Source organism: Grammomys surdaster, unplaced genomic scaffold, assembly GCF_004785775.1.
Source record: "Grammomys surdaster isolate TR1022 unplaced genomic scaffold, NIH_TR_1.0 127, whole genome shotgun sequence".
Classification (NCBI taxonomy): domain Eukaryota; kingdom Metazoa; phylum Chordata; class Mammalia; order Rodentia; family Muridae; genus Grammomys; species Grammomys surdaster.
In genome coordinates, this window is record NW_021604585.1 from 9,561,003 (window position 1) to 9,573,637 (window position 12,635).

The 12,635-nt window shown below is 50.5% G+C and overlaps 1 protein-coding gene across 3 annotated transcripts in view; it reads right to left on the reverse strand.

The window, feature by feature from the left end:
- Actn1 (actinin alpha 1) overlaps window positions 1–10,280 on the reverse strand; it is a 96,507-nt gene extending 86,227 nt beyond the window's left edge. For 2 of the 3 annotated variants that reach the window (XM_028752152.1, XM_028752149.1), the window contains exon 1: window positions 9,846–10,280. In XM_028752152.1, the coding sequence (XP_028607985.1) occupies window positions 9,846–9,950 (105 nt within the window). In that variant the 5' untranslated portion in view covers window positions 9,951–10,280. The remainder of the gene's footprint in view (window positions 1–9,845) is intronic. The other variant, XM_028752161.1, reaches the window with a different exon arrangement.
- Window positions 10,281–12,635: the final 2,355 nt, after the last annotated feature.

Sequence of the window (12,635 nt, forward strand, 5' to 3'; positions counted from 1 at the left end):
GAAGGGGTCTCCTGTCCTACAAAGGAAGACAAGATACATTAAGGAGGCCACTCACCTCCAGGTTCTGTCCCCTGTGGCATTTCACCTACAGAGGACTGAAAAATGGTATCCAACACTATCTTTCTCCCATCATATGCCTCTCTGCAGATGGCTAAAATGTTAAAATGTTAAAGAACATTTTAACAGGGCAACTTTCCCTGGAAGAGCCCGTACCCATATTTGACTTCTGTTTCTTTTTAAGACTCCTCTTTGAGAAACCCACACTCATGCTTTCAGATGCACCTTACTTTCTTCTGAGCACCTTGCTCTCCCTTTTTCCTGGTGATTAAGCCTACACTAAAGTATCTTTCTCAGAAGAGAGGCATGGTAGCTCATACCTATAACATGCCTAGAATTCTAGCACTTGGGAGACTGAGGCAGAATTGTTGAGCATTTGCGGCCAGAGTGGGTTACACAGTGAGTTCCTGGTCAGCCTGGGCTACAGAGAAAAAACCTGTCTCAAACAACTGAAATAAATAAGTCTTCAGGGCCCTATAAGCCGTAGCTTGGCAACACAATCCTGGGCCTGCAACCCTACTCCAGACAGCCTCACAGGCCCCAACCACCAAGCAGCAGTAGCAAGGTAAGCAAACTGGCTGCCTTTCCACCCAGAACCAACAGTGGGGCCTCTAGTTTAGACCTTCTGAGGCCCTACAACACTCAATGCTGGGGCTCAATAAATGGCACTGTCCTCCAGCAGATTTCTCAGTCTGGCCCAGAAACTTCCAGTCCTGTTATGGCAAAAACCAGCCTAAGCCTCAACTCTCCCTTACATCTTTCTGAACATTACTCCCTAGACTTAAAGTGTGGACACCTGCAATCAAAATAGTCCTGCTGCCTGGGGCACAGCCTGTCTGGTCCCCCTCCCCCAGGTGACCATAAACAAAGGGCAGGCCAGGTGAGAGAAGGAAGCAACAGGGAGGGCCTTGCTGAACCCCAAAGCATGGGAAGCCACTCCCCAAAAGCTGGAGTCAGTGCTAAGAGCACCTTGGGGGTACACAATGTGGCCACTAACATTCCCCCCTCCCTCCCCAACTAAGAAAAATAACTTCAGAAGTGTTTGTGTCAGCAAGGATCTATCAGGCTAAGAGTCCCTCCAAAGACTTTGGCCAAAATTCCCCCTAAACATTCAAGTTGTGTCCAGACCTTGGTTAAAGTCACCTAACTTTTCTGAGCCTCGTTTTCTCTACCCTAAAATGGAGATCAGTCCTCACAAGTCTGCTCATTGCCATTAATGGCAAGAAATCACGATTAATACAAGAGTAGAAATGTGAAAAACCATGAATCATAAAACGAGCCCTTGATTACATACATATCACCTTGGGGTTATTATTCACTCACACTTAAGACTCAGTCTCAGTTAAAACATAAAACTCTTCACAGCAGAGGGTGTGTCTGTACTGATGGCTAAAACTGAGAATTCTGAAGTTCATCCACCCAGATTTGTTCATAACTCAGCTTATTAGCCGGCCAGCTCCTGGGCAAACTACTTCTCTGTGTCTCAATTTCCCATCTAGCAAAGTAGACAACAGTGCCTTCCTTGAAGAGCCATGCAGACTGAGGTCATCTCAGTCAGTTAACCTTTAATCACCGTGAGCTGTTGGTCTTTTTACTTACTGTCAATAAAGACTAGTTGTTTGACTGATGTAAAACAGACAGCTCTCCTTACCAGCCCACCTTCCAAAATCTTCCCTCCCCAGGAAGTAAACAGTGTTTATATTTCCCTCTCAGTACCTTGGGCTTATGAAATACTTCAAACCAAAACGGACACCGAGGTCTTCATGTCCACCCCTTTCTCTGTGTGCCTGGGAGCATGTTACTCTATGTCCTAAATTCAGGTCATTCTAGGATGAGTGACCACCCTACATCTCAGTCCCCTGTTGCTGGGAATACTAACGGAGGCCACTGACTAAGCGTGTCTGTCTGACTTACAGGCTGGCATGCAAGGGTTCCTCCACCCTGGAACCTTTGGAACACAATCTTGGAGAAGTCTCTGATCCATCTCAGTGAATAGCAAATCATAGTCCCACGAGAGGCCCATGATAGCCAAGGACCAAGCAGGCAGTTTCCAGGGGAACAGCATCCTCCGCATCTACACCCAGTTCCCATCCTCACTGCCTTTTATTCTCCTCCCACCTCTATAGTGGGCTAAGTCACCTACCCACTATTGCTAGGCAACTTCCCAAGGAGGTGGGGCTGCCTCCCCAGCCCATGCCTGCCTCGGACCCTGAGGAAAGTCACCCTTGCCTGCTGACCCGGGGGACAGCAGAAGATGAGAAGGGACCACGGTCCAACAGGGTTTATATGTGAACATCCCCAGGACTCTCTCACATGGTGGGGACTTGGGAAGATAGGAAAAACCACCTTTCCTCCCCAGTCCTGGTCTGGTGTTTAGGTATCAGATATTCTCAGTTTCCAAGAGGCCAATCAGACAACTCGCTTTTCTTCCTGATGACTCTTCACCTCTGTTCCTACCACAGCTTATGGTTCCAAATCCCAGCCCAGGAGCAGATAGTGAGAAAGAAGGGGGGGGGTGGGGTGGGTCCGGTTGGGGGGAGGGCGCAGGAGAGCCGTTACCAAAGTAAGGATAAGTTATGAGGCCAGCAGATACCATCTGAATTCCTGTGACAGTATTCACATTTGGGAGGTGGGATGACAGACAGCTGTCAGCTTCTTTATATATTATTAGTCTTTTCTTGGGTTTTTCAATCGAGACATAATTCTCATAACATCAGTGTCACCATTTTCCGCAATGCACAATCCAGTAATTTTGAATCTATTCACAAGGCCATGCAACCACCACCACAGGCTAATTCTAGAACATGTCCACCCCTGGGGTTTTATTTGTATACTTCCATCTTTGCTTAATGTTCCTACGCATGCAGACTGTTTTATAATGGCAGCAGAGCAGAGCAAACAACAGAGGGGGATGGGACCACCAGCCTCAGATCCTACAGCCACTGTCACCCTGACCTTGAGATCCTGAAAAGGTCAGACAGTTCTCCACCTGGGAAACACGACAGGGACACACATGCACACCGGCCCTCAGGATACCTACTGTAGGCGGAACCCCTAGTGCCCCACCCCCCAAAGTCCTGTGAGATCACTCCCAGTCAATGTAAGGCCTTGAAAGAAGGTCTGAGGTACTCTTTGTCTCCTCACCTTCCGAAACAGCTGTAGAATCCACCAGCATATTATTTATTATTTTGAGAGGGTCTCACTGTGTAGCTTTGGATAGCCTGGAACTCCATAGACCAAGTAGACAGATGCACCTGCCTCTGTCTCCTAATTGTTGCCATTAAAGAAAGGGGTGTGCCCCACACCCAGCCCTGACAGTATTCTTGCTGTAAATGGGCCCAGCTCGTGGGACTGCTCCTGTAGAGATGTGAGGCCACTGGCCATATCCAGAAGAGAAAAAGCAAGGACAGTAGAGCAGGCAATCCTTGACTGCATGCCAGCCTATGGGTCACTGGGGCTAACTGGCTGGGAGGACCCCTAAAGAGGGGTGAGCCTCAGGAACCTGACCAGTGACCTGCTTGGACAGCCTGGCTTAGGCATCACCTTCAGAAAGTAAAGGACCAGGGGCTGGATGGTAGAATGCCTGCCCACCATGCATGAAACGCCAAGTTCAATTCCCAGCACCACAGTACTGGTACTGTACACATCAGTACTCCCAGCACTTAGAATGTAGAGGCAGGAGTCCATTCTTAGATAAACAGAAAATTCAAGGCCAGCCTGGGCTGCATGAGACCCAGCCCCTAGTTTCTCATGCAGTTGTCATGACCCACAAGATGGAGCACCCAAGGGTTTTCAGCTAATATCCTGTAACTGGCTCCAGTGGTCATCTCAATGATTCAATGGCATTAAATCATCTCAACAATTCAATGACATTATGACTGAACTCTTTCCAGAAGCCACACAGCAAAACATCCATGGCCAGGTCGTAGCTCAGGCTGAGGGTACCCCACCTCAACTCTAGACCCATAAAAAGGACATCTTGGATGACAAACCCTTAAGCCCAATTTCCAGTCTGTGGCCATCATCAGCCAGGTGCCCAGTGCCAGTCCTTTTTAGAGAGCACTCCCCCAAAGCCATCCTCAGAGAAGAGGATTCCTCCCGAGGACACTGACCATGTACCCTTCGTGAGCCTCTTGTTCCTGCAAACCCACTTCTAGTGCCCCTCAACTTGGTTGTCAAGTCACAAGCCAGGCCTTCTCACACCTGTCTGGTCTTCAGCCAGCTGGCCTCTGTGGCCTGATGGCCCAACCCTTCCCTGTCCCACTTCTTCAGGCTTTGTCTTCAGGCTTTGTCCATTGCTGAGCCAGTGGGGAGAGGGCACCTGCTTCCAGCCTACCCATGTGGTTTGAAGAGGAAGGAGCTCCATCAAGTTCTAGGGTGAGTGAGCTTGGGGAAGCTTCTGGGAGGTGTGAGGGCAGGGCAAATTCCTGGGCTCAATGGTTCTTAAAGGACATTCTTGAGCTGGAGAGATAGCTCAGGGGTTAAGAGCACTAACTGCTCTTCCAGAGACCATGAGTTCAGTTCCCAGCAACCACCTGTGGCTCACAACCATCTGTAACAGGATCTAATATCCTGTTCTGATGTGTCTAAAGACACCTATAGTGCACTCATATAAATAAAATAATTTTTTTTTTTTTTAAAAAAAGGACATCCACTTTCGGTGTGTCAAGTTTCTTGCACTATGACATGACGACACAAGTTTTAAGTACTTTCTTTCTGGTTAGTTTTTTTTTTTTTGCGATTTTTTTTGGGGGGGAGGGGGCTTTGAGACAGGATCCCAAGCTGGCATAAAACTCACTATGTAGATCCAAGATGGCACAGCTAGTCAATGAGGAAGCCAACATTTAGACCCAACAAGCACACGGTGCACATTCATCTCCAGAAGCTGGAACCAGAATGCTGGCCTAAGATTGGGTCTTTATCTAGAACAAAGAGCATCTATGTCCCCAGGCAGCAGCCTCAGTCAGTCCTATCCCTGTGCTCAGCATCAGAAATTCAGGAAAGAACAGGGCAGCCTGGGTTCTTGGCCCCAAAGACTCTGTCACAGGCATGGCAGTCAAGAGGACAGACAATGAGGAAGCTGACTATGGAAGAGCCAAGCCTTTGCTCTTTCTAACTTCACCTCTACCAGGTACCACTCTGGTTCAGGATGTCTAATCCTTCCCAGGTAAGCCCATCCATGCTGGCCCTTTCCTTTTGAGAACTGTAGGTAAGCTCCCATGAGACTGCCCAGCTTCCCAGAAACCAGTGTGAATGAGGTGGCCTATCTTGCTGGGACCTAGCCTACCTGAGTCCTATCCACAGCCATTTTCATTCACCTGCCAACAGCTAGTGAATACTCAGCAAATATTGATTAAGTGTCTTATTATGAAAAGCCCCCAGGGTTGACACCTGTGGGAATACACAGTCACCCAGAACTTCCAAGACCAGAGAGAAGAAGAGAGTATAATTCAGCAGCAGAAGCACCACCCTATATCTCAAGTTGAAACTGCATCAGCTAGGGGGCTGAAGAGATGGTTCGGCGGTTAAGAGCTCTGGCTGCTCTCCCAAAGGACCCAGGTTCACTTCCCAGCACCCACATATGGCAGCTCACAATCGTCTGTAATTCCAGTTCCAGGGGATCATATACCCCCACACAGACATACAGGCAAAACATCAATGCACATTGAAAAAAAAGCAAACCTGCTTCAGCTGGTTTTTACAAGTATGGAGCCTGAGCCGAAGCTTAAAGGACCTGGCCCAAGGTCACAGTGAAGGGACAGATCCAGGCCGTGACTCCAAGTCAACATTCTCTTTAGCCTGCCTTACACCTGTACTCTTACACTCAAGGGTGTGGCAAGATCTCGGAGAGGGAAACACACAGAGAGACACCTTTGGTCATCATGAAAAGAACTGGGAAAGATGGCTTCAGGCCAGATCCTGGAAGTCAGGACGGCGACCCAAGTGACTCCTCTGGTCCACAGGTTCTGTGCCATATCCTTACTTTGCATTTGGAGGTATGTGTTCCAGCCCCAAGAACTCTGCCCCATAGCATTCTTTAGAGAAGGGATAAGCACATCCACCACCACCACCACCCCACCTTTGGCTCCTTGAGTCATGCCTCCTGCCTGCCCAGGCTTCTACCTGCATCCACCTCCACCAAGGAAGGAGTTCCCACCACACCATTTCAGAGGAGTAGGTAAGAGCAAGGAGAAGAGGGGGCGGTGTGGGGTGGGGTGGGTGTAGGACAGAAACTCATCAGGTTCACAGATAAGGAAACAACAGAGAGATCTACTCTGTCTCACTCAACAATGTCCCACTTCTAACCCCTAGAACTCAGCCTGGCTCACAGTCAGTATTCACAGTGCATTTGTGAAACTATAGCTAGAAAAAGCTCAGAGCTGGGGAGATGGCTGTCATGAAGGGGCTTTCTGCACAAGTATTAAGTACCTAGATTCAATCTCTAGCACCCACATAAGAAGTTGGGTGCAGTGGCACATGTGTGTAAGCTCAGCACTGGCCTAGGCAGAGAGACATCCCTGGAGTTTGCTGGCCAGCCAGACTTTCAAAAACAAAGTGGAGAGTTGACCAGGTATGGAGGCAGAGGCATATGGTGTCTGAGTTCAAAGCCGGCCTGTTCTCTGTTGCAGAGTTCCAGGCCAGCCAGGGCAGGACATAGAATGACTCTATCTCAATAAATAAAGTAGAGAGTGACTCAGGAAGACACCAAACATCAATCTCTAGCCACCACATAGGCATACCCACATGTACACCACACACAGAGAGTCAGAGAAATAACTGACTTGTCCAGTCTCGCAAACAGCTATGCTGTACCAGGGAGGGCTAAAAGCAGGCTGTCCTCTGCTTCTCATGCTGCAACCTTAGGCTCCCACTGCACCATGCCACCTCAATTCTCCCCACCTCCTTTGGCCCTGTTCAATCACAGGGAGTGGTCCCATATAATACCTGCCCCACTCCCAGTCAGTAGGAAGAATAGCAAACCCTACATGGTGCTGCTTTAAGCCTTAAGAAATGCCCCTATCGGGCTGGTGAGATGGCTCAGCAGTTAAGAGCATGACTGCTCTTCCAGAGGTCCTGGGTTCAAATCCCACATGGTGGCTCACAACCATCTGTAATGAGATCTGATGCCCTCTTCTGGTGTGTCTGAAGACAGCTACAGTGTAATAAATAAAAACCTTTGAGCTGGACCAAGTGAGGCTGGAGCGAGGGGGGGGGGGGAACGACAAAGAAATGCCCCTATCATTCTGCTAAGCACTATGCAGGGCCAAAATTCTGCAGGTGAGGAAACTTGTGCTCACAGAAGGCAACAGAGAATGAACAGCCAAGGCCACACAAAACCTTGGACCAGGTTTTCCAATCAAAAGCAGAGGGCCTAAGCCCAGGCTACTTCTCTCTTAACTGGCCTACTCATCCTCACATGTGTCTAGCTCACAGGGCTGCTGGGATCTCCAAGATAAAATGGGCACCATACTGCCCACATTAGCCAACATCAACCTACATATGTTACATATGTCCGGAGATGACCAAATTCCCCAAATGACCAAATTCCCCAGATGACCAAATTCCCCAGATGTCTGTTCCTACCAGGTCAGAGTTCTGGGAAACTATCTCCAACTCTATTGAATATATCTGTTCAGCCATTCATTCTTTAATACTGAATGAGCATATAGGCCCAAGGCTCAGTATCTGGACAGAGGCATGCCCCCCTCAACAGCTCCATCACTCCTGTCTCTTCCAGCACAAAGGTGGACTCCCAGAAGGGACTTCTCTTCTCCATGGAAGGTCCCAAGAATAATACCATTCTGATCCCACCCCTCCTGTCCAACTTAAAATCCATTCTTAAGAAAGTTGTTGTTGTTTTTTTTTTTAAAGTCTTGGAGAGATGGCTTATCGGTTAAGAACATCGGCTGCTCTTTCCAAGGACCCGGGTTCAATTCTCAGTACCCCGGATTCAATTTTCAGTACCCACATGGCAACTCATAACTGCCTGTAACTCCAGTTCTGGGAGATCTGATACCCTCACAGAGACATACAGACAGGCAAAACATCAATGCACACTTAAAAAAAAAAAGTCACTTTAAGAAACATTTAAAAAAAAAAAAAAAGAATAGAAAGAAGCAGGGAAAGGAGGGAGATCTCTTGTCCTCCCTGGGAATCTCCAAACTGTTCACTCAGTTTTCTCTTCCACCAACAGTCCCAGGAAATAAACTCCTGAAGGTGGGGGGGGGGGGGAAGACCCCCAGCCCTCAGTCCTCCCAAAAGAGGGGGAGGGGGCTGACAGGAAGAGGGCGGTGTCTGTAAGCTACCAATACATTACAAAGAAGTCAGTTCAAAGCCAAGGGACTCTCTTAAGTTGCTGTTGCAGTAAGAGACAGGGGCAGGGCCCCAGGTCGACTGTTTAAGGAAGCCCATTGTGGTGTGTTTTAAATTACCTCTGCTTGTCTGATGAAGTGAGTAAAAGGGCACCGTTTCAGGGCTTAGGATTCCTGAGTGAGCTAATACAGGATGCCTTTAGCTGAAGAAAAAAAAAAAAAAAACTTCAGCCGGCTCACTAAACTCCCCCCCTTTTAAGTTTAAAAAAGGGAGTGAATGTTACCATTTTTGGACATGAGCATTCTCCCTCAAGCCCAGCCCTAACCGCACTATCCAGAGGGACGCGCCATCCTGTACACCCCCCCACCCATTCCCAGATCACGAAGTGTGTGTTGGGGGGATATAAAATGAGGAGGGACTGGATGGGAATTGGAGGTTGAGGGTCAGGGTACGTGGCCGCCTAAGGAAAACGCTCTCTGCTCAGGCAGGAAGCCATGGCAGGGTTAATACCTCCCCCTCCCCAACCAAGAGTGGTTTCTGACCTCTTCCTGCCACTAGCTATTACGCTCGGGACCCCATCGCCAATTTCCCAGCTCAGACAGGGCAGCATATCCCGAACCTCACTGATGGCGACTAGGATACAGGGCCATGGCTAAGCGGGGATCCTCGAAGAACAACCCCAAATATCTCTTGAGACTGTCCCTCCTCCGGGAGCTCAACTAGAGCCAAGCTACTCAAACTCGCGTTTCGCCAGCAAAAGAACAGGACAGAAGGCAGATGCAAGGCTTGCAGCCACCAGTTCACTGAGTTAAGCAATAAAACGGTTCACCGTCCTGACCCCGCCCCCACAAGGCCCTGGGGAGCCTGCAAACGACCCCCGATTTTCTCAGCTCCAGACACACTCCCGCACGTCCACTTCCAGGTAGATTCTGAGGCGGTTGCCAAACCCTCCGACACCGGCTCTGCCCACTGTCTGCGGACCCAGCTCGGGGCGCAGAGTCCGGGGCAGCTTACCCCTATGGTACAGAACCCCAGGGGCGGCCCAGGAAGCGTGCTGCCACCACACGCCATATGGAGGCGCCAGGAAAAAGAGAAGGAAGTGGAAAATCGATCCCGAGTAAGCAGCCATGGAGCCTAAGTCTCAGCCCCGGCCTCTGGAGCATCGCCCCCGCGTCTTGCCCACGAGGAGCCGGTTTCGGCAGCACCGGGGTGGCCCGGACCACCCGCTCCGAGGCGATCTGCCCGCCGGCGGCGCCACCTCCCCGCGCCACGGCTAGCCGTTCGCGAGCTCCAGGGCAGGGGTGCTTCCTTCTCCCGCCCGGTGCCTGTAACCCAATACCCCACCTCGCAGCGGCCGCGATGTCCCCGCCTCCGCTCTTGCGCGCGGGGAACTGGTTTCCAACCCGGAGCCCAGGAGTGCAGCGGGCAGAGCGGATCAAGGCTCGGGGCTGTAGCGGGTGGGGGTGGCCGCTAACCTTCCTCTGCTGTTTCTCCCAGGCCGGATCCAGGAGCAGGTCCCGGTCCCAGTCCTCTTCAGGTTGCATGTAGTCGTTGGTCTGCTGGGAATCATAATGGTCCATGATGGTACGTGCGTGGTAAGGGCTGGATTTCTTCCTCTACCCTTCTCTCCAGGCGACGGCGGCTGCTGCCGGGGCGTGAGGAGGGAGTCGGCAGGGCTGGGTTGGGCTGGGTTGGGCTGGGCTGGGCTGGGCTGGCGGGGCCGGGCTCGCTCCCCTGCGCCCGCTTCCGCCTCGGCTCTGCTCGCGGAGGCTGCTGCTGGCGGCGGCGGCTGGAGCTCGCGGACTGCCTTCCTGGGGCGCGCGCTCCGACCTAATCTCCACGCACACAGCGCTCAGTGAACACTCGCGCTGCGGGAGCAGAGGCGGGCGGGGGCGGGGAGAAGGGGCCGAACCCTCCCGAGGTTCTCCATTGGCCAGACCGAGTTGCCCAAACTTCCCCCCAGCGCCTCTCATTGGGAATTCCTGGCATCCGTCAGGCGGGTCTCTGTGCATATAGGTGGACTGGGCGGCCCCCTCCGGGCGCGCACGCCACCGCCCACTCCCTGGGTTCCCACTCCCCCGCAGCTCATGTGACACCACCTTAAGCTGAACCGGAGTGGAGCCTGGGGACGCCTCCCTGAGCTCGGGGACCAAATGGCACTGTGCTCGAGAGCCCGAGGAGTCGCAGAGGATTGGTCCCGTTCCCTGCCGGCGGGAAGGCCCAGAACTCCGGCGCACCGGTGTTCCTACGGTCCCACGCAAGCTACAAACCCCAGCAGGGCGCGGGGAAACCCAAGACATGTTTCGTTTTTTCTTTCTCGGGGAACCTAGGTTGGTACAAGTCTGCACCCTGGAAATGGGTGGAGTGGACCCACAGTAAAAAGGAATTTCCTGATTCCACCACCGCTCCTGCTCCGCCCCTCGGGACCAAGCGGATCCCTGTCCTTCTGGAGCCAGGTTTGTGGCTAGCTGACATTTCTCAGCCCACTGAATTTCCCGCCTCGCCAAAGATCCTTGGGTTCTTCTCTAGGGTTCTGTGCACTGGCCTGCTGAGGACTTCTCGTGTGGCAGCTAGGCTGTCCGGCTTCCCAGGCTCCCTGGTGGACTACCATAACTGAAGCTACTACCCTCTGAGACCAGTTTCCTCCGTCCCCACTTTTACAGCTTCCCTACACTTTCCTGAAACTAGAAAGAGCCCTAAAATGGTCTACCTGTATCATGAATCATACACCTAACAGATGGGGAAACTGAGACTCAAAGAGCTGAACAAGAAAGAGACTTAGCCAGCACGGACTCTATAGGCCCATTTTGTGTAAAACTTTGTACCTGACAAAACCTTATTCTCGGAGGAGGAAGAAACAACGCAAGCCTGACTAAACTTCTTGATGCCTGGCAGTATTCCCTGGGCTCAGTAAAGGAGGGTGGGTATGTGTTGATCCAGCACTGTTGCATCCTGGGAAGAGGCCGCCCAGATTCCTGGTGGTCTTTTGAGGGATGCTGAGTATGAAAATCAGTAACAAGGAAACCTGCAGTTGGTTTTGCGTTCTGATGTGGACAACAGATACATCCTTCTTGTAGCAGTAGGGATTAATTTATACAGTCATCCCTTAATACTCGGGACTGATTTCAGAACCACTGCAGATACCAGAATCTGCAAGTGCTTAAGTCTCACATGTATAGAACGGTACAAGATTGATTGATATGTAACCTACATACATCCACTGAACACTTTAAATCATTCCCGAATAGAAATGACATGTGACTCGGGGGCTGGAGAGATGGATCAGCGTTAAGAGCACTGGCTGCTCTTTCAGAGGAAAGGACCCAGGTTCAATTCCCAGCACCTACATGGCAGCTCAGGCCTATCTGTAACTCCAGTTCCAGGGATTCTAATACCATCACACAGATGTACATGCAGCCAAAAAAAACAAAACAACAACAAAAACCATAAAAGACGTGTCATGTGACTACTTTGACTACTTACACTGTTGAGGAAATCCTGACAGGAAAGTGAAGTCTACAGGGTCAGCAATCCCCCACCCTTGGGATACTTTTAATCTGTGGTTAGTTCAACCCAAGATTCTAAAATGTGAAAAGGGAGGCCAGTTGTATTTGTAGGATGGCTGTTTAATCCAGAAACTAGTGTAGTCTAACAAGTTTACTTGTTAGATGTTTACTGACAGGGAAGAGTTCTAAAGCCCACAATTGTCAGAGTGGGAGAAAAAAGCACCTCTGGTTGACAGAGGCCACAGTGATGGAGATGTAAACATATCCTTCCGTCATGAGTGAGCCACACACGTTCATGCCAATGTTACCATCAGTACTGTGTCTTCTCTAAGCCCCTGGCCAAGGAAACAACTGTTTCTGGGATAGAGACAGCAGATTTATGAACTATTTTATAAGCAACTCTAAACTACGGCTCTAAACCTAACATAGAGAGCAATAATAGTGCTATATCTGTTCATTCACTCCATAAATATTTTCTGAATACCTTCTGCATGTCGGGGAACATGCTAGACATCCTGTATATAATAATGATGAAAAATCCACAATTTTTTCCCCACAAGTACATCAGAGACAGACTTGGAAACAAAGATGTGCCCAAATGATACAGAAGCAGGAGGAGATGTGATGTGGTTCTATAGACCCTGCAAGAGCTCTGAGCCTCACGGGGAGGAAGGCTCCAGGTGGAACCTGAGTAAGCTTTGGGGAGGGGATGAGAGTCAGATGAGCTTGGGAGCTTATTCCAGGCAGAGGGAGTTAGCA